The 21,953-nt window shown below is 39.2% G+C and overlaps 1 protein-coding gene across 1 annotated transcript in view; it reads right to left on the bottom strand.

Moving 5' to 3' along the window:
• Positions 1 to 21,953, bottom strand: part of SLC39A12 (solute carrier family 39 member 12) — a 69,317-nt gene that overhangs the window by 12,069 nt on the left and 35,295 nt on the right. Inside the window, exons 9-12 of the mRNA XM_060293676.2 lie at positions 20,514 to 20,624; positions 17,828 to 17,894; positions 13,565 to 13,723; positions 11,140 to 11,327 (exon numbers count right to left, since the gene is read on the bottom strand). Coding sequence (XP_060149659.1) covers positions 11,140 to 11,327; positions 13,565 to 13,723; positions 17,828 to 17,894; positions 20,514 to 20,624 — 525 coding nt within the window. The remainder of the gene's footprint in view (positions 1 to 11,139; positions 11,328 to 13,564; positions 13,724 to 17,827; positions 17,895 to 20,513; positions 20,625 to 21,953) is intronic.

Here is a 21,953-nt window from a genome sequence, read left to right on the forward strand (position 1 = left end):
TTTGCAAATCATGTATCTGATAAAGGGTTAATATCCAGAACATATAAAGAACTCCTATAACTCACAACCAAAAACCAAACAACCCAATTACAAAATGAGCGAGTGACTTGAATAGACATTCTTCCAAAGAGAAGATATACAAATGGCCAATAAGCACATGAAAAGATGCTTAACATCACGAATCATTAGGGAAATGCAAATGAAAACCGCAATGAGATACCACTTCACACCCATCAGGATCACTATTATCAAAATAACAGAAAATAACAAGTGTTGTTGAGGATGTGGAGAAACTGGAACGCTGACTACCACTGGTAGAAATGTAAAATGGTGCAGATACTATGGAAAACAGTATGGCAGTTTCTAAAATAATTAAAAATAGAATTATCATATGATTTAGCAACTCCATTTTTGGATATATACACAAAAGAACTGAAGCAAGGACTCAAACATATTTATACACGCGTGTTCACAGCAGCATTATTCACAACAGTCAAAAGGTGAAAGCAAGTCACGTATCCATTGATAGATAAATGGATAAACAAAATGTGATGTACATACAATGGAATAGTATTCAACATTAAAAAGGAAGGAAGCTCTGACACATGCTAGGACACAGATGAGCCTTGAAGATACTATGTGAGGCGAACTCAGCCAATCACAAAAGGACAAATACTGCATGATTCCACTAATGTGAGGTACCTACAGTAAATTGTCAAATTCATAGAGAAGAAAGCAGAATGGTGGTTACCAGGGGCTGGGCGTAGGGGTGTGTTGTTGTTTAATGAGTATGGAGTTTCAGTATGAAAAGATTTTTTAAGTTCTGGAGATGGATGGCGATGAAGGTTGCACAGCAACGTGAATGTACTTAATGCCATTGAACTGTACACCTAAAATGGTTAGAATGGCAAAGTTTATGTTATGAATATTTTACCACAATGAACACACACACGTTCACTCACTCCAAGGTTTCAAAAACTTTGCTTTGATTAATTCTTTAGCTCTTTAGCTTACTGTAATATTACCATAAGTAGCATCTAGAGTACATCTAAGAAAATATACGGTAGGAAGAGGTGTCATTTACTAAGGATTTATTGCATTCACTTTGTACTGAGAAACATGAAGTTCTGGGTTATGTTTAGATCTCCAAGTCCCAGAGCATAAAATGTCATGTTATGAATGTTTTTGTCCCCTCTCAAAATTCATATGTTGAAACCCTGCCCCTAAATGTGATGGTATTAGGAGGTGGGGCCTTTGGGACGTAATTAGGATTTGATGAGGTCATGAGAACAGAGCCCACATGAATAGAATTAGTGCCCTCGACACAAATTACTATGTTGAGCCAACAATCCTGAAATTGGGAGATTTGTTCCCACTGACACAAGTCCTGTTTCGAATTTAGGTCTTTTAAAATTAGTAGCTATGTTTGTAAAACAACTTAATACAGTAGTTTTAACTTTCCTTACCAAGCAAGAAACCAAGGGCCACAGCTCTCGGTGTGTCTGAGATCACCAAACTGGAGGCTTATAAGGTTCTTTTTAAAAATTCAGCATTAGACATTTTATTTGTTAAATATTCAAACACAAGATATTATAGGTTTCTACCTTCTCAATGGTATCCCAAGGGAATTCATGAAGCCATTTGCAACAGAAGGTAAATGAAAATTTCTCTTTTGAAAACTGAGTTGTAAGCCAAAGACCATATCATTGTCACATATAATTCAGAGAGACAAAGATATTACCTGTTTTTAACTTGTATTTAACTATTCACTTCTCCATTTTTTTCCTTAGGGGAAGCAATTAAGTTAGACAAACTCTTAATTGTATAGCTCAGAAAAGAGAGTCATCAGCCAGCTGTAATATTTTCCTAAGAAATGGATTGCTTTGGAAGATGTGTGTGTGTGTGTGCACGCATGCACATATGGTTTGAGAAACTAGTTAGAAGAAATAAAACATGAAGAGCAAAAAATACACACATTTCTGGTGGCCAATTTTGAAAAATTACAGAGCTCAGTGTTCATCAGAGTTGGGCCTATTAATCATTTTCTCAGTAGAAAATATCTAAGTGTAGGGTTTGACTGATTTTTAGAGAAATCTCTTTTTTTACAGAAAGAGAATGGAAATCTTTCAAAATTGTTGGCAAGAATGATTTTCATACTTCTTGCTTTTGTGAAGAAATAACTGAGAACGTTAAATTATATTCGTTGTGCTGCCTGAAATGGTTTTTAAATGCTTCCCATATTTTCACAGCAAAAGAGTGTTTAAACGATGTCAGTTACACACATTGATTTCAAGTACAGTATTTGTTGAAAGCAAATATTCATATCAAGATTATTTTACGTCTTTTATAACAAAATATCCCTTTTCTATAGATGAATATTGTTTAAAGGTCATTACACCTAGATATTGCCAAACTTCAAAGAAAGGACAGCTTACTAGTTTTTTTGGATAAAGGATTCATTTACCAGAGCCAACTTGGGATTATAGATTATTGACTGAATTGCACTGGATTTATTTAAAGTTCTCTGAGAAAGAAAGACTCAATCAAATGCAATAAATTGGAAGATAAAGAAAGCATGATGGGAACAGGGAATAGGACCAAAATATCCTAAACGTGTAGGAATAGCTTAATATTACAGGCACCTCCTTTTAAAAAGATGAGAAACCTAGCTAGGAGGGTGGCCCTTTTGTCAGTCAATTTATGTTCTTTTTACCCAATTCACAATCTTAAAGCTGTTATATTTACTAGACTAAAATAATTGTAGAGAAGCCAATGAATGCCCTTCATCTGGACTGTTGATAATCCTATTTACTGAGTGGGCTTCATAGAGGGATCTGTTTTTTCTGTGTTGGGGTATATTTTCAAAGCAGAGGATCTAAGTTCAAAAATTCAAACTATTCTTTACCCTGCCTTTCATACAAAGAAAATTATCTGGTAATTGGAAAATGCTCCAGGCAAAAGGGTGGCTGTGATATTACTTGGAGGATATTATTTCCAGAAGAAGGTAGATAAGCAAATTGCTCTAAGTGATTCCTCTTCAATCTTACTGTTTCCTCTGCCATTATTATGTCAGTGAAAAGAGGTTTTAAAAGAGCATCAAAACAAAAAACAAAACCAAACACGAACAAACAAAAAACCAAAATAAAAAACCCAAGTGCAGAGCAGAAGAGGAAGCAACCCAGAGATTTATGTAGTGAGAAAGACTGGTGGAGGGAGAGGGCTGGAAATAAGGTATATCCTCAATTAATTCCCTGTGATGTACACGGAGGGGGCATGAGAGTTTCTTTTGCTTTGGCATGAATTGGTAGGCACTTCCTTCTTCTGTACCTACTTCTCTGAGTTACAGCTCCTCCACTATCAGCTTGGAGGCTATTAACATACTAGATCCTAGGCAGCTGTGCAGTTATCCCCATTCTAGAGACATCTCCAGTCACATCCATCATGATAGCCCCTTGAGATTTCTATGGGCTTGTTGCTATGGAAACAGTTTTGCAGGATTTAAAACCTTAGGAAAAGTGCCTAAAGGTTTGAATCTTGTTTCGGATCCAAAACAAACCTTTCTTTGGCATAACCTGCTTAATGCTCTTCAAAATGAATTAACTTATTCTTTAAATAATAAATCATATCGTTAAAAATAAAGCCTCTCTTATCCAAACTGCTGAAAAAAACAGTACTTCCAGGGCTGGTCTTTTCCTTCTATTTGAGAGATTTTATAAACTTTAGAGATGGTGGCTATGAGAAATCTTCCTGATTTTTTTAGTTCTGGGAATTTTCTTAGAAGGAATTTTCAGTTCTCAGACTTCGAATGAGAAGCTCTTACATAGCTGCCTCTGTTCCCGATCACATCTAAACCAAGGTTAGTAGCACAGAGACATATTAGTTTTCTATGGCTGCTGTTAACAAATCACTACTAACCTGGGGGTTTAAAACAACACAAATTTGGGCTTCCCTGGTGGCGCAGTGGTTGGGAGTCCGCCTGCCGATGCAGGGGACACGGGTTCGTGCCCCGGTCCGGGAGGATCCCACATGCCGCGGAGCGGCTGGGCCCGTGAGCCATGGTCGCTGGGCCTGCGAGTCCGGAGCCTGTGCTCCGCAACGGGAGAGGCCACAGCAGTGAGAGGCCCGCGTACCGCAAAAACAAAAAAACCCCCACAAATTTATCTTACAGTTCTGTAGGTCAGAAATTTGACTTGGGTCTCACCAGGCTAAAATCAATGTGTTTGGAACCGAGCAGAACCCTGTGGACTCCCTCCCCGCAAGTAAAAAGGCCCCTTCATGTCCTCTGCCTCCTGTTTGTAGAAAAGCTGACATCTCCCAGGCCTTCCTGGGTCACAAAAGAGCAGGTTCAAGCAGTTATGATTAGGATAATAGGGTCACAGACAGTGTCTGATGCACATTCCTGAGTTGTTTTACAGATACGGTAATTGCCACAAGAGGGAAGTAACTGCATGACGACCAGACTGCAGTCATGACATGAGCTGCTCCATCTTGAGCAGAACTGAATCTAGGGGCACAATTCCAAGCACTGGCCTTAAGAGAATGGGATTAACACTAGTGCTCATAATAATCTGTATCTTTGGAGGCATCAAAATAATCATAACTTTTTCTGCTTGTGTATGTAAACGGGCAACTGAAGCTGTCAGCCAAGAGATGCTTCAAACCCATGTCAATATCTTTCACACTAAGACCTCGAGGCCCTTTCACAATGGAGTAAGCAAGGACTGTATCTGGACAGACCTTCATCCCTAATCCCACAGAAATGGAATGATATCTGAGGGGGGTGGGATTTGTAAACAGCTCTTTGCAGGAAACGGCCCACAGCAGGAAACCCCCTTTCTTGTCCACTCAGCAAAGCTACGCTGTAACTAACTTTTCAATCAGGCACCCCCATGCTCTACTCATCTCCAGCCCTAGCACACCTATCAGATCTTGTGCTCACACAATACCTTGCCTAACTTCTTGGTTCTTTCTGTAGATCAAAGAAGTAGAAATGAAGAATAAGTAATTAACAGGTGACCAGATCTCTTCCCTTGCTTCCCCTTCAGTAATCTCATGAACAAACAGTGTGGACAAACTGTGTGAACAAGACAGCATCCAAAGAAACATCACAAGAAGTCAACAAGCCTGCATGCAGCAGGAGAGGGTGACGACTCTGACCCCCATCTCAACGATTAACTGAGATTACCTCCGTTTTTCCCTTTAAAAACTTTCATGGCCAAGCAGATGGTTTTTGGGGGACACTGAGTCAATCATCTCCCCAGATCACCAGCATTCTGATTAAAAGCAATTTTCCTTTCTACCAACAACTGCCTCTCGGGTATTGATTTTCGAGCAGGGAGCAGCCGGACCTGAATTTGGTAACATATTTTTCCATTTCGGATTCTTTAGGGGAGAATCTGTTTGTCTTTTCCAGCTCCTAGAGGCTGCCTGCATTCCTGGGCTCCTGGCCCCTAACTCCAATTTCAAGTTCAGCAACATCAAATCTCTCTGACCTTTCTGTCATCACATATCTTTGTCTGACCACAGCTGGGGAAGGTTTTCCACTTTTAACAACTGGTGATTAGGTTGGGACCACCCAGATAATCCAGGGTAATCTTCCCATCTCTGGATTCTAAACCTTAATCACACCTGCACAGTTTCTTTTCATATGTGAGATAACATATTCACAAGCTTCCAAGACTGGCACATGTATATCTTTCAGGGGCTATTATATCTATAAAGAACTAATCTCATGAAATCTTTGTAGCAAACATGGGAGTATGAAAAAGATCACAAACCAATAGATTTGTTTTAAATAAGATTTAGGGAAATAAGATAAACAAGATACATGGATATTAACATATGCATCACAGACACTGCTGATCGTATCAGACATTTCTCCTGTTACGTCACTTCAAATACTCTTTCAAAGCCCTACCACTTACTTTCCATATTCTGTGCAAATAGTAAGCAGGAAAGCAGGTGTGACTATATTAACAACAGGCAAAGAAGACTCAGGACAAGGACGTTTACCAGAGATCAAGAGGGATCGTTCACGGTGATAAAAGTATCAATTCAATTAAGAAGACGGAGCAGCCCCATATATGCATGCATCTAATATCAGAGTATCAAATGCATGAAGCAAAATTGATAGAACTAAGAAAGAAACAGGGAAACCCACAAAGTTAGGTCTGTATTCTAACTCCCTCAAGCATTCCCTCAATAATTAACAGAACTAGTGGAGAAAAAAAATCATCACGGAATTTGAAAATATGAATAACACTATCACCCAGCCTGATCTAACTGACATTCACAGAACCCCTCACCCCACAGCAGTCGCACTCACGTACTTTTCAAGTGAACATGGGGCCATTCACCAGGATAGACCCTATTCTGGGCCATACAAAAAGTCTCAGAATATTTCAAAGGGCTAAAATAATACAAGGTATATTCTCTGACTATGCAAGAATTAAAATAACTAAAAGATATTTTTAAAGCTATAAATATTGAGATATTAGGCAACATACTTTCACACAGTCCATGGGTCAAATAAGAAAAAATCATGAGATGTTGTGAATGTTTAGAAACATTTCAAAATGATCAGTACTGGAAACAGAACATATCAAAATACATGAGACTCAGCAAAGCAGTGCTTAGAGGGAAATTTACAGCTTTAAATGCTTATACTAGAAAAGGAGAAAACGTTTAAAATCAATGATACATCGTTCCACCTCATGAAGCCAGAAAATGATCAGAAAATTAAATGCAAAGTGAGTAGAAGGGAGGAAATAATAGAAATAACAGCAGAAACAATAGGCAAAATCATGAAGCAATAGTATGTAATCATTGCCAGTTTTTCTGCTTTTAGAATTTGTGCTTCCTGTTCCTGCAAACTTTAGCACCATCAGATCACACAGATCCTTGTTCTCGAGGAGAATACACCAGGGAATGTTTCCACTGAACTTGAAGTTATGTCTACCACCTGGTCACTTGAGCATCTCATGCTAATGGATCAACTAATAGAGAAAAAAGTTATTATGCTGATGGGAACAATCGTCAGTTACCATGAGGAGTAGGGTGATTGCTATACAATGGAGTAAGCAAGGACCGTATCTGGAAACCTGAGAATTCCTTGGAGCCTTTCTTGGTGTTTCCATGCCTGGTGACAACGGTGAACAGGCAACCACAGGAGCTATGGCCTGACAAAGACAAAGAGGATCCCTCAGGGAAGATCTGGGTGTCCTACCAGGAATGAAATCGAGGTCAGCCACAGTGCTGCCTGAAGGTGGGGAGAATCAAGATTGTCTGCTGGAAGGACGGAGATCATGAATATCAAATATTGCCTCAAGACCAGTAGGGTTTAGAGACTGTTTCCACTAACTACCTTGTATTAAGTCTTTGTGGAGACTTTTGCTGTCTACCGCTCTGCAGGGGCTTTGGTATAGATGGAATTCCAAAGTGAAGGACAAGAAGCATATCTGAGTGGTGGATGGGGTCAACTGTTAATGGCCAGCACGTGTGTGCTATTTCATATTCTTTCAGCCCATCTCTCACCCCAGCTACTGCGGCAGACACCATTTCCAAGAGGGCGTTAACTAGTCCTGCACGAAGCCTTGTTTCAGGTCTACACTACATTCCTCCTTCTCTTGCCCTGGGCTCCTCAGCGTGATGGCATGGCATTGCCAGGGAACTCCCTTGGCACTCAGGCATGTATCATCTGAAATGTGGGAGGTGATGCTTATGGGACCAATGAACAATGGGGACAGACGCCCCCTCAGTAGGTCCTGTGTGGCGGATGCCCCACGGTGGTATTGAACTTAATAAAAACCCATTGTTCTACTGACCTTCTATCCTCCTCTGTTTCACTCCGCCTGCCCTTCACTTCTGCTCCCCGGGATCACCTCCCAAGTTGACTGACTTCACACACGCCTCTGTCTTAGGCTCTGCTTTGGGGAAACCCAGTCTAGCACATGGATCTTTATAATAGCGAATGAATTTCCTCTGGCCACCCAGAGCTGCGTTCATTCTTAACGTACTTTAGAAACCATTCGACGGAACTGAGAGGTGATGTGCTTGGATCAGGCGATACCACTCGGGAGAATTTTAGGCTGGCAGACTTGCCTGGTGAAGACTTTCTGCTTTGCTGGCATCATTGCTAACGGCCCCATTTTTGCCCCCAGTTCTTTTCCTTTTAGGAGTTTGAAATCACACACCCAATTTCTTTGAAACAGATAAGCAAAGCAAAAATCTAGCTAATCTTTTCACATTAACCCTGCTCAGAAGATGCCTGGTAAATTTCCAGAATTTGGTAAACGGCCAGTGAATGAAAGTATTCCCCCTTACCCTTTAGTGGCCGTCATTTATTTTCTTTGCTGTTGTAAAGAGTCTTGAAACCTTGTTTTCTTCCCTTGAAATGACAAAAAAGTATTTTCTTTGGCATGGCCCCAGAGTACAACAGTTAAACTTGCCACTATGTGAAAGAGCTGTGTTTGTTTAGAAGTTACTCAAAAGGCCGTGAGAGCAGGTGACCTGGATTATAGGAAGTAGCCCCAAGAAACTCAGAGGATTTTCTTTCCTGTCTTTTTGCCAGGACACTGATTTTTCTTTGGCCAATAGTAATTTGCAGTAAGGTCAGGATTTCTTCTAGTTAGAATGTCATAGGATGTCAGCCATATTGTTTTCTTACAAGCAATTCTTTATCCTTACAAGACTGGGAGAAGAAACATCGAGGGGAAAATGATGTCTAGCTTAGGGCTCAAATGGTTCTTGATAATCTTTTCAGGTCAATTTTAGGAGACAAAGAGGAAGGACTAACTACGGACATACACATCCATCATACTTGAAGAGAGACTACACTGTGTTAAAACACAAAATCAACTTCAAAAGAATACAGCAACCGCCCCCGACGGACTCCTAAAGAAAAAAGGAATTAGAAATGCAAAGCGGTTGTGACCGCCTGGAGGGGTGGGATGGGGGGTGGGAGGGAGGGAGACGCAAGAGGGAAGAGATACGGGGACATATGTATATGTATAGCTGATTCACTTTGTTATAAAGCGGAAACTAACACACCATTGTAAAGCAATTATACTCCAATGAAGACGTTTTAAAAAAAAGAAATGCAGAGCTGAAAATTCGGAGGCTCCAGAGTGAACTTAAGGACGGATCTACAGACATTTTACATAAAAGGTAGCTCACGACATTCAGTGATGAGTGGCCGTGTGCTTTCTAAGTCACACAAGGTGAGAAATCCGGATTTCTCAAAGTGGAAGGATGGCGGGATTCTCTAACACTGATTGCGGGTTGGGGACCGGGGTTCAGAAAAGATGGGTAGGATCAGCTGCACCTTTGACTATATTCACTATCAAGATTAGGGAATTCCCCGAGTATCATAGACGATATGTAAGAACATTTCCAAATATGAAAGTACATTTTGGTGTTTACCTCATATACTTGAATCTCATGAGAATTAAGAAAGACCACCAGGGCTTCCCTGGTGGCGCAGTGGTTGAGAGTCTGCCTGCCGATGCAGGGGACATGGGTTCGTGCCCCGGTCCGGGAAGATCCCACATGCCGCAGAGCGGCTGGGCCCGTGAGCCATGGCCGCTGAGCCTGCGGGTCCAGAGCCTGTGCTCCGCAATGGGAGAGGCCACAACAGTGAGAGGCCCGCGTACCGCAAAAAAAAAAAAAAAAAAAAAAGAAAGACAGACCACCAAAAATTCAGAAGCATTTACAGTGGGTTTTTCTTTTTTTTTTTTTGGCTGTGCCCCAACAGGCATAGGGGATCTTAGTTCCCTGACCAGGGATTGAACCCGTGCCTCCCCACCCAAGCCCCAGCAGAAGGGTGGAGTCCTCACCACTGGACCGCCAGGGAAGTCCCCACAGCGCAGTTTAAGATGGTGGTTTTACTTGAAGAGTCCCCTTCTTGAATTCTGCTTATAGAATGCACTCTTCTGGTTGTATAAGCCCAGGGTCCTGCCTTCCCGATTTTTTCCCTTATGAAACAGTCTCTTTACTTACTTCCAGGACAATCGCAGGTTTCTGCCAAATCACTAGTCAACCCCAATGGCCCTGTTCCACATATGACCTTCAAGATTGTTTACTTTACGTTTCTGCTCCAGGATGCATGTAATCACATGTTTTATTTCTGATCAGATTGGCTTTCTATTGATTTTAAGTCTTAAATATTTCTTTTGTTGGGACTTCCCTGGAGGTCCAGTGGTTAAGACTTCGCCTTCCAATGCAGGGGGTGAGGGTTCGTTCCCTGGTTGGGGAGCTAAGATTCCACATGCCTTGTGGCCAAAAAAACCAAACCATAAAACAGAAGCAATACTGTAACAAATTCAATAAAGACTTCTTTTAAAAAATGGGTGATTTTAAAAATATATATTTCTTTTGTTAATTTATGCCATTTTAATTTGCCTTATTCCCGCCCATGAGACAGGAAAATCATTATGACTTTTCTCTTAAGCCATGTAAGTTGTAAACAATCTAATAGAAGGTGACCTTAAAAAACTGGTTTATCTTGCAGAGAACAGAACTTAAGAGGCAAAAAAAAAAAAAAAATGTGAAATTTCCCAGGTTCAATTCAGATTCTAGGGGATGAAACGTGATGATTGAGTTAACCATTAATGTCAGCAAGGACCTCTTCAGGAAAAATATATTGCAATTTTAGAGACTCAATACTATAATCATCTTTCTCATTTCACCAGCATGATAGCACTTTGGCAACTTAAAGATAGGGTTGGTTCATTAAGCCAAAGAGCTCTTTAATTTAATGACAAATTCAGTTGAAATATTTTCTAATGTATAAACAAAACGGCTGGCTGTTTAACAGAACTTTTCAGCTGGAAGTATAGGCATCTTTTATAGATGCAAAGCTGGAGCAGAATGAAATGACAATCACTTTTTGACAATTATAAACGTTTCAATCATTCCACTTAATTTCAGTTAAAAGAATGTCAATATTCTCTGAATCTCAAATTATGTTTCTTCTGCCTACCACTTACCTTCTTGGATTGCACAGACTATTTCCCTACTCTTTTATACTTTTGTCTATATCCTTCTTCTCTTCTCCCCATCGACCCTTCCGTTTTGCTGCTTTTCCTCTGTTTTGCATTTCTAGTGTTTGGAAAAACAAAACAGAAAAACCACAAAGCTTACCATTTCCACCAAGGATAAATATAAGAACATCCCAGCGGTAATTGTTAAGATCCAGTTTTGAATACATGGATCCGCGGATACCGAGAGCCCAATATACAGTCCTACGAAGGCAGTTAAAGCACTTATAAAATTCATCAGGATGGCAATCTTAATAGGAAGTCCAGAGCTTAAGAGCACAGCAAAGTCTCCTGAAATTTAAGGGAAAAGAAACTAGAATTATCATTTAACGGATGATGCCTTTGTTCAACTCGTGTGCTATCTGTTTCAAATTTCAGCAACTGGGGCCAATTTTATAAGTAACACTGAATGATCAGTTAATAAAACACTTTCTTATATTTCTCTAGGATTTATAGCCTAACTCATTATACTTTAGGAAGTCACATTTCAAGAGTTCTGTTCCTTTCATTGCTCTGGAAGATAGTATATACGGAGAGAACTGTGACATACTCTCTGCTTCCTAATGTCCTGTGACATATTCAACTGAGACAAATGCAAAATGAAGCACTTGCTTGCTGCCCTGGGATTTCTAAAGCTTTTTACCTGGAAACTTGCCAGGCAAAATCCCAAGGCAGTAAACATTATATAGGCTTTTCTTTTTTTACTTAGGCAGGAACTGCTATGGAGAAAGAGAAAATGACTTAAGGAGATTTTTAAATCATGGCAAAAGTTGGTTAGGAAAACAAACTTTTCCTTTAGAAAATGTTTTACTGCCTTAATTATAGAAAAACGACCTTATTCCCTCTACACTTTTCCTCCAAAAGAAGAATGATCTTGTAATCTGAGAGGCTCTATTTCTTAGTTTTGGGATTGAGAAGAGGTTGAAGTTCAATAAAGAGACATAATGGAAAAGAATATAGAGAAGAATGTCTATATGTGTATAACTGAGTCAGTTTGCTATGCAGCAGAAATTGACACAACATTGTAAATCAACTAGACTTCAATAAAAAATTTTAAAAAAGAGACAGCCTGGGGACTCAGTTTCCTAGTTCTACTGCGTAATTAATCCTATGAACAGGTCTTCAGACATTTTCGCTGGCCTGTCGCAGACTGTCACCCTCCTCTGTTGGGTTTTATCATAGTGGCTAAAATAGGACCATACAATATGGCCCCCAGACCAGGTATGTCTTAACGGATTCAGGAAGGACCTTGGATAAACTCCTTAGAGAGGAATGGGTCAGTGATGATCAGTGACAGGACTTTGGGCAATAGACACAGAACCCAAGAGGTCAGGGGTGGCCCAAGTGGGCAATGTAAATGTGAAAGTGAGATAAGAGTGACTGACAAGAGCCCTCTCTCTAGGGCACACATGTGCCTGGGACCAGCCTCTCCTCCTTCTGGACCTGTTTCAGAAATGTCTACTCCGTCTCCTCTTGGTTCCTGGGAGGCAGGATTTGAATTACATGGGTTAGTAAGATTATCCAGAAAAAGGGTCTTACATGAATCTGATACCATACGCCTGTCATTTCAATGTTACACTTGGCTTTAGACGTTTTGTGTAAATCAGGTTGATGAAACCATGGTTTGGCTTTAATTTAAATGTTATTTTATCTCACTGGCCTGTTTGCTGACATAATGGATCAAAAGTTCTCCTATTAATGTTTTTCCCAAATTTAATATGCAGATTTTAAAGTTTTTGCTGAAGTTTTTTTTAAAAAAATTAAAGAATCTTTTTATTATGCCAGTATTTTAATTTAATTTTTATTTTGTATTGGGGTATAGTTGATTTACAATGCTGTGTTAGTTTCAGTTGTACAGCAAAGTGGTTCAGTCATACATGTACATACATCCATTGTTTGTTTTTTGCGGTATGTGGGCCTCTCACTGCTGTGGCCTCTCCCGCTGCGGAGCACAGGCTCTGGACGCGCAGGCTCAGCGGCCATGGCTCACAGGCCCAGCCGCTCTGTGGCATGTGGGATCTTCCCGGACTGGGGCACGAACCTGCGTCCCCTGCATCGGCAGGTGGACTCTCAACCACCGCACCACCAGGGAAGCCCCATCCATTGATTTTTAGATTCTTTTCCCATATAGGTTATTACAGAGTATTGAGCAGAGTTCCCTGTGCTATACAGTAGGTCCTTGTAGATTATCTGTTTTATATATAGTAGTGTGTATATCTTAATCCCAACCTCCTAATTTATCCCTTCCCCCCACCTTTAATGACTGTTTCCCATATAGAATTCTCCAGAATCCAAAAAGAGTCACTTCTGGATCCAGGAAATATCATAAATGGGTCTAACTGAATTCTATCTTGAGGTACAGGAATTTTTTTTTCTAGTTCTTTGCTTTTGATGGTTTAAATAAATTATGAACAGAAAGTATTCGTCTTTCAATCATGTGTTGGAAAAAGAAGCCTAGTAAACCATGGCTAGAAATATATTATGATTTTCTCAGCAAGCAGGAAGAGTGATTCTACTGTCAGACTTACCCATTTCGTGGGGAATTTCATGACACAAGATAGCAATTGTTGTGGTCACTCCTGACTCGGAAGAAGATGAGAAGGCTGCTCCTATGACTAGGCCATCTGCAAAATTATGCAGGCTGTCCCCAACCAGGATCATTATTGCTAACAAGCTAATGGTTTTGCCTAAAGAACCAAAAAAAGGTGTAAGAAGCATTAACAAAGCACTACATAGTTCATGGAATCCTTCAGTTACGATCAACTTTCCCCTCCAGCCTCGACATTCTTAAATTGCACCAGATTGAGTAACTCCACTTTGTCTCAGCTTTCAAAATAGGTCACGACCAGAGATGTGAACACGGCAACCGATATGACACACGGATTTATGGTCACCATTTTTCTAATGGGTCTGACTAATTATGAGATGTTAGGGCATTCGCTCTTCTATCCTCCTGTTCAGCTGTGCCAAGAGAAGATAAAAATAACACTGTTATAACTTTCCAAAATGCATTCGATGACCTTTCCACATAATGTCTTTTGTGAAGCATTTTTAAATAATTTAAGACCCTCGGGGCAGAATGCCATTAAAATGGAGTCTATTTTCTGAAACTGTCCCCTGAGTCAGACTGCCCCTCGTGTCAGTCTCCTGGAGTCAACTGTCAACCTCTTGCCACTCTGTGATCGTTCCCCTTTCTGGTTGGTGCTAACCACCCTCCCCTACTGCCTCCTTCACTCCCCAAATGTGACCACGGCAGAACCGCTTCCATCCCTTCCGATCCCAAAGTTAGCTTTGGAACATTCACTGAATGTTCTGTCTTTCCGACTAGACCAACTAGACGTTGGATGAAATAAAGAGAAGCTGTCTTCATGCGCTTCTATTACATTATATACGTTATCTGATTAGTAGACAGCCAATGAAATAAACTGGACCATAATGGGTTTAATTAATGAAATAATTAGATCACAGTTGGGTTCAAGCTTTTGACGGACAGAATTTCTGTTTTCAAAAACCTAAAACTGTATATTAGTATTATGGGTTGGAACCATTAACAAATACAAAAAGTATTCCAGGGATAACACATATTCTGACAGTGAACTACCTAGGTATACCATTTGATAAGAACAGCCATTAAAATCAATTGCTGTAGTCTAATTACTCAGTTGATGTATACTGTGTGACAGGTGTTAGGAGTTGCTATTGTTACTATGAGAACTGCCCACAATATTCTAATAACTGGACGCTCAATAAAAATAGGAAGAGGTTACCTTCTGGTTTCTGTTACCTGGTCTAAGACTGTGGAGGGACTGCACTGTAATATGGTTTACTGGGGGGATATGATTTGACTTATTTCATAGCCCACACTGTGAAATAAGGAACTTCAGTAAACAGCAGATCTAGCCCAGACTACCAGCCAGGAGATAAGTGTGCTGCCTGTGTTGGAAAGACATGCCATGCATTTTACATCTCAAAATCATGCTTTATTTAGAACCATCGCGGTGAGACTCAGTTCTCCATTCTGGTGGTTTCCTAATTCATTTCATCCTTCAACAAAAATGAGAAGATTTTAAGCAACAGTCATAAAAATACAGAATAAATATCAAAGTATTGAATTCAGAGAGTTCTTATTGGCATCGCCTGGAAGCTCTCTGAGCCTAAAAATGCAAACAGGTCACTCAGCTGTTCCTGCCAATTTTCGGAAGTAAAGCTCTTTTTTTGTGGAAATAAAATCAAATAATTTAAAGTAATCCATGGGACAACACTGCAGCATACAAATAAATTGTGATTTCCAATCCGTGCCTGTGCGTATGCCTACATACAGTTTTGATATTAACGGCATATATTTGGATGGAAAACCTTTACCCAATTTATACTTTGCCAAGAAACACTGCAGCCTATTTTTGTTGCCTATTATTTTGTTATCTCTGATGATGGGTTTCTAAATGTCAGATCATGGCCATGTAACAAGCCGCAAGGCAAATACACATATTTGCATATAAACGACAAGGAGCAAGCACATTGTGCATGTTAAGACAACTGAAACATTACTCAGTGGAAGGTAAGACAAGCGTTCACTGGCAAATCAATGTACTCATTACAGAACTATCAATAATATTCCACCTTTCCTTCGGTACATGGAAGTCATTTCGAGTTCCACATTTCTGACTTAGCAGAGGTTTTCCATGGTAATACCCAGGCTGGATCTTGTATCGTGCTGCTTTTTGTTTATTTAAATCAGACTGTGGATAGGACTTTCACATCCTGAGTTCCACCAGTGAGGTAATATGAAACAAGTAATCAAATATTTGAAGCTAATTCAATATGTCCCTGGCAAAAAGGGCAGCTGCATAATTGAATCTGGATTTGTTCACTAATCATTCCGTACGCCAAGATGGATATCTGAAGTAGAAAGATATCAGGTTTACAAAATATTTGACTAAGACCATCATTATTACTCCCACTTCCATTATTACAGCCACTCTCTGCTCCTAATTTGACTAGGTGTAGCCTTCTTTCCACTTCCTTTCTTCTAAAAACAAATACAAAGAAATGTCTCTGATATACCTTCTAGGTCTAAAATTTCTCCTGGAACTAAGTATTTACAAGGAAAAATATCACTACCAATGTCCTGAAAAAAGAATTGGACAGACTACGTAATTACATATTTTGAATCATATAAATAAATTACAGGCGTGAAAACATCAAACACATTCAGAACAGTGATTGTTACCACCTTGTTTGTTCTTATTAGCATTTATATCCTCAACCACATTGCAACCTAAGGATAAAGACCATTCCTAATTTTATTCCCCCGTGCAACCACAGTGCCTAAAACATCCTCAAACATTTTTTATAATTCATTTATTTTATTTATTTATTATTTTTGGCTGCGTTGGGTCTTCGCCGCTGTGCGTGTGCTTTCTCTAGTTGCGGCGAGCCGGCTACTCTTCATTGTGGTGCACGGACTTCTCATTGCGGTGGCTTCTCTTGCTGCGGAGCACTGGCTCTAGGTGCGTGGGCTTCAGTAGTTGTGGTTCGCGGGCTCTAGAGCACAGGCTCAGTAGTTGTGGCGCACGGGCCTAGTTGCTCCGTGGCATATGGGATCTTCCTGGACCAGGGCTCGAACCCACGTCCCCTGCATTGGCAGGTGGGTTCTTAACCACTGCACCACCCAAGAAGCCCTAACATTTCTTAAATGAATGAAAGAATGTGAAAAAATACAGGGATGCATGCCTGAATGAATGATCACAAGGAAATTGTTGCTGCATTAGCATTTCTTAGTTCCTCAATGCTAGAGTTTAGTAGCTATGTAGTCCTGGGCAGTGACTTACCCTCTCTAATGACTGGTCTCTTCATTTGTGTAATTTGAATATTAATTATTCTTACTTCAGTAAAGTGTTAAGAGGATTAAATGAGATAATCCAGATCTCATTAAATGAGATAATCCAGAATGTGTTTAGCATTCTGCCTGGCATATAATAAGTATTCAATAAATACCTCTCTTTCTTCTCAGGTAACTAACTTATTCTGATAGGATGGGCATGACTAATCATGACTGCTTAACATTAAACTATTGAGAAGTGTGTTTACAAAAGAGTAATATCAGTGAGAAAAATGGGGCAAAGATTCAGGAGCAACTGATGAAAACCAACACAGACCTTTTAAAAAAGAAAAGTTCTAAGAATCATTCAGAAGCATGAGCACAAGGGAATAAAGTCCTGACCAAAATTGGCTAATCAAATTCAGAAATAGGGAATATCATAGAAAGAAGACGACTGGATGCAAATTATACAAACAAATGAGTTATAGCATAAGATGTGAATAACGAGATAGCACTGATTTGAACTCCACCATGTTAACGACAATATCATAAATGAGATAGACATTTGTGATGAATTATCAGTACACTGTGATAGAAGACAAAAAAAACAGTACTGTCTCCAGGCTTCACGGGAAGTAAAAGGCTCAAATCATCAGGTAAGCAGGATTTTAAACGAGCCTTGATAACCACGTAAGTATTTACACTAATCGAAGTTTCCAGAGGATCAGTTTTAAGCCATTGGGGAAAACATTTTTAAAGAATGAAGTAACACTGATATTAATGTGTAGTAGGTTTCAAAGACTGATAGGAATGAGCCCTTATTAAAAATTTCATTGCAAAATTTTAATAATGAAATACGTACCCAATATGAAATTTACATGGTTTTCACGTATTTATTTCAAAACAGGTACAACCTCTTTCTATGGCACTTCCTATATTTAATGTTTGGATTTTTAAAATTGGTACTCACATTTTCTGCTGGGGGCGTTCAGACTGCCTATAGGAATTTCAGCTGCCTGTGCATCTTCCAGGCCTTTCTATTTTAAATTAAAAAATAAAATATGAATGATAAGCAATAGTCATCATTTTATCGAAAAATGAAACATGAAGAGTTACGTTGATTATCAAAAGACATTCTGATCCTCCGGAGTACATCAGAACTTTTCAATTTCATAGACAAACACAGAAGGCAGAGCCAAGAGTCTGCAAGCATGTTTTTCCCACTATCTACATGTAGATGGAAATAGCACTCTCACATAGCTCAGAGTCTTCCATAGAGAGCTAGAGGCTACTTAGATAGTCTGTAATTCATTATTAAATTATGGAAGCCTTTATGAAACCCAAGCCGTAGGAAAAAAAAAATGATTCTTGATTCTTGACCTCAGTTGGCCCTGCTCCTGTACAGTAAGTAGACTGTGGATCTAGAATTTCTTCTGATCTTTAAGTAGATTGTGGAGAAGAAACCATTGCAAACCCAACACTTCATTTCATTCATCGTAGCCTAAGATGCTGTTTCTGTGGTGTTTCCAGTCAGGGAAAAAAAAAAAACAACTTGCTGACTGAGAAAGGAGATCAACAAACTTACAAAAGAATACAATTTTAAAAGATTTTTCATCCTTTCACATGACAGGTAGGTGAGATTTTGGAACTGACTTCTACAAGTTGAGATGATATGATTTTATTTCAGAGACTGACTCGTGGTTCAATTTCAGGAAAGACACCTTCCCTCCCTAGGCCTAAGATTCTTGTTCTATTGTGTGAAAAGAATACTTCTTATCTGTCTATGGAACATGTCCTTTTAGAAGCATATTCCTATCACCCCAAATTGTGGAAACTTTGAGACAAATGTAATGTGAGACATAGGCCTCTTTTTATTTAATGTAAACAGAGAAAGTAAACTTAACATTCACGTGTTAGAATAACAGCAGTTATTCAAAAGATGTAACGATAGGCTATTTTTGGAGAAGGATGGCTGAGAAGGTAGGATCTGAAGGATACGGATTAGAAGAGGTAGACAGGCCTCTTGCCTGAAATTGGTGGATCTAGAAACAAAAGAAAAATGTGGGGTTTTTAAAAAATTATGTTATATCAAAGCCTGATTAAGATCAAAAGACTATTAAAAGGCAGGAGTTCAGATATTTATTCCAGGATTTTTTTTCCCAAAAAGCTATATATCGTCACAGTATGTAAAGGAATTTAGAGGCAAATATCTAAAACTCCTTTGATGACTGGAAAGATCTGTGAGTTCCTCTTCCTTAAAAAATTTCCTTAAAAACCAGGAAATTCGGGGCTTCCCTGCTGGCACAGTGGTTGAGAGTCCGCCTGCTGATGCAAGGGACACGGGTTTGTGCCCCAGTCCGGGAAGATCCCACATGCCGCGGAGCAGCTGGGCCCGTGAGCCATGGCCGCTGAGCCTGCGAGTCCGGAGCCTGTGCTCCGCAACGGGAGAGGCCACAACAGTGAGAGGCCCGCGAACTGCAAAAAAAAAACCAAAAAACCAGGAAATTCAAAATGTATATCTCAGAAATAACTAAAAAAAAAACAACAAAAAAACAGGAAATTGGACCCATCAAACAATCCTAAAAGTTCAAATTATTTCTATTTCTCTTTAGGTTGATCTTGCAGCTTAAATAACAAAAGAAATGGTGAGTATATTATTAGTGAGCTAGAGTAGTCAAATCGTTCTAAACTCATTGAGTTAACATCCGAGATGTGCTTGTATCTTGGGGCTCTGGACCCTTCATTCACACAGAAGAAATGAGGTCAGCATTAAAGTGATTTAAAAACTAATCTCAGCCTGAAGTTATCTTCTTTCAAACCACATGTGACGTATCTAAACAATAAACACAATAAGGCTTTTGTAAAGACATATTTTTTGTTCACGTCCTTGAGTTAGCTCTAGCTCTGCAATCTACTGCCAGACTTGTATTTTGCCCGGTTAATGTGTCAGGAATAGCTTACTTCTCTCTACTCAGGAATCTACTCTTGAACTGTAACCCCCTCCCCCAAGGCCACGGTTATAGGAGGCACGTTTTCTAACTATGTTATATATTTTCATATTTTTCTGGTCCCTTTATTTATGACTTTAAGAATTAAAATGGGAATATTGTTTTGAACCTGATTGGAGGTTGTGTTTTGAGAACTCACACGGAAGATCTCTGTTGTGGAAAACTCAGTGTAACAGAAGGCACTTACTATGAGACATCTCCTTGGACAGAATCACTTCTCTCCTACATTACAAAATGAACCCTCCACTCTTAGGTCCTCTAACTAACTCCTTGCTCAACATTTATTTGGCCTCACCTAGTCATGACTAAGGATTTCTCAGACTGGAGAAACCTCAAGGTCAGCTGGTTTATGAAAACTTGTAAAGGGAGTGATTAAGGATATGTTTATTATGTCAATCTGATCCACGTGTGTTTCAAAGAGGTGCAGAGAGCAGTGACTTGAATCTGTGGAAAATGCATTTTACCCTTGAAAACAGCTTTCAGGTGTTTGGCAAAGTTTTCCAAATAGGATTTATCATGATCAAGAATAGGCAAATCAAGAGTGGATTCTATTAATACTTATCCAGCCTACAGATTCTCATCTATTTATCAAGGAATAAAGGAAGGAAGGTAATCAAATCAGTAGAATACTTCAGGTCAGTAACCTACCAACTGGATAGTTGAAGCAGATTTGCCTCTGCCTGACTGGTCACTTAATTCAGTGTTGAACGCAAGATGGCTGGAATGTCCCATATGCCCATTAACCAGTGACATGCCCTGCTGGATGAGGATGGTTTAAAATTAGTGCTGAAGCCAGAAGAACACAGGTGTAGCCTCTGTCAATTCCACAGTTCTATTTAACATTTTGCTTATTGGCCAAAGGGGTGGATGACAACAAAAGGGTACTAGGAGAATTTCATCAGGATAAATACTTGCTAAAATGAATGTTTCAGGGCATAGGACTGCCCTAAAACATCATGCATAGTCTAAATGGTTTAAGAATGCAACTGCAAATTTGGGGGTAGCAGATGCAAACTAATATATATAGTATGGATAAACAACGAGGTCCTACTGTATAGCACAGGGAACTATATTCAGTATCCTGTGACAAACCATAATGGAAAAGAATATGAAAAAACATATATGTATAACTGAGTCACTTTGCTGTACAGCAGAAATTAACACAACATTGTAAATCAATTATTCTTCAATTAAAAAAAAGAATTCAACCTCAAAAATTCTAGTCATGATTTACAAAGGCATGAACGGTGGTAATTTTATATTGTCTTTTTATTTACTGCAAAATGAAATTGTGAGTCCTTTCTGATGGAGATACCAAAAGGATGATCATCGAAACTGTACTGTACCCTGTAACTACTAAATGAATATCTCCAGAAAGATATTCACCAATTAAAGTACTTGTAGCTTCTAAAATATTCACACTCCTTTTCTTTTACACAATACCATGAATCTTAAAATTATGTTCTTAAAGCTCATTTTAAGTTCCCTGACAAGTCCAAGGACCATCTGAAAAAAATACAATTTTTGAATGTTCAGAGCTTATTTCACTCATTTCCACCTGGTTACATTTCTAATTATTAAGCATAAGTTGATATGTTGGCTTTCTGAATTAGTTTTCCCAGTCCATGAATGCTAGTCTATTGTGTATAAATGGGGATCTTATTATTGTCTTCAATGCTTATGTAGATTAGAACTCCTTTTGTGGAGGTTCAGTTCCTAAATTTTTAGAGAAAGTGGGATTCCTAAGTTTTTAAGAAAGAGTTAGGATTGAAACTGTCATTCCTAATTCCTGAATTACTATAGTACCCTAGCTTGGGCCCCAGGCCAAAGAACAACCCTGATTCATTAAAACAGAAAAAATTTCTACAGAATTTTGTTTAAAATCTATTTATTGTGAAAAGTTTCAAATATACAAAAAAGCTAAAAGAACTGTGATGTCAACACTCAGATATTCACTCCCTAGATCCTACCATTGACATTTTATTACACCTATTTTATCACCCATCTATCTATCTACCATCCTTCTATCCATCCATAAACCACCTTACTTTTGATGCATGAAATAGAATTTTAGAATAAATTTAGGGA

Source organism: Globicephala melas, chromosome 2 (genome assembly GCF_963455315.2).
Source record: "Globicephala melas chromosome 2, mGloMel1.2, whole genome shotgun sequence".
NCBI classification, from domain to species: Eukaryota; Metazoa; Chordata; class Mammalia; order Artiodactyla; family Delphinidae; genus Globicephala; species Globicephala melas.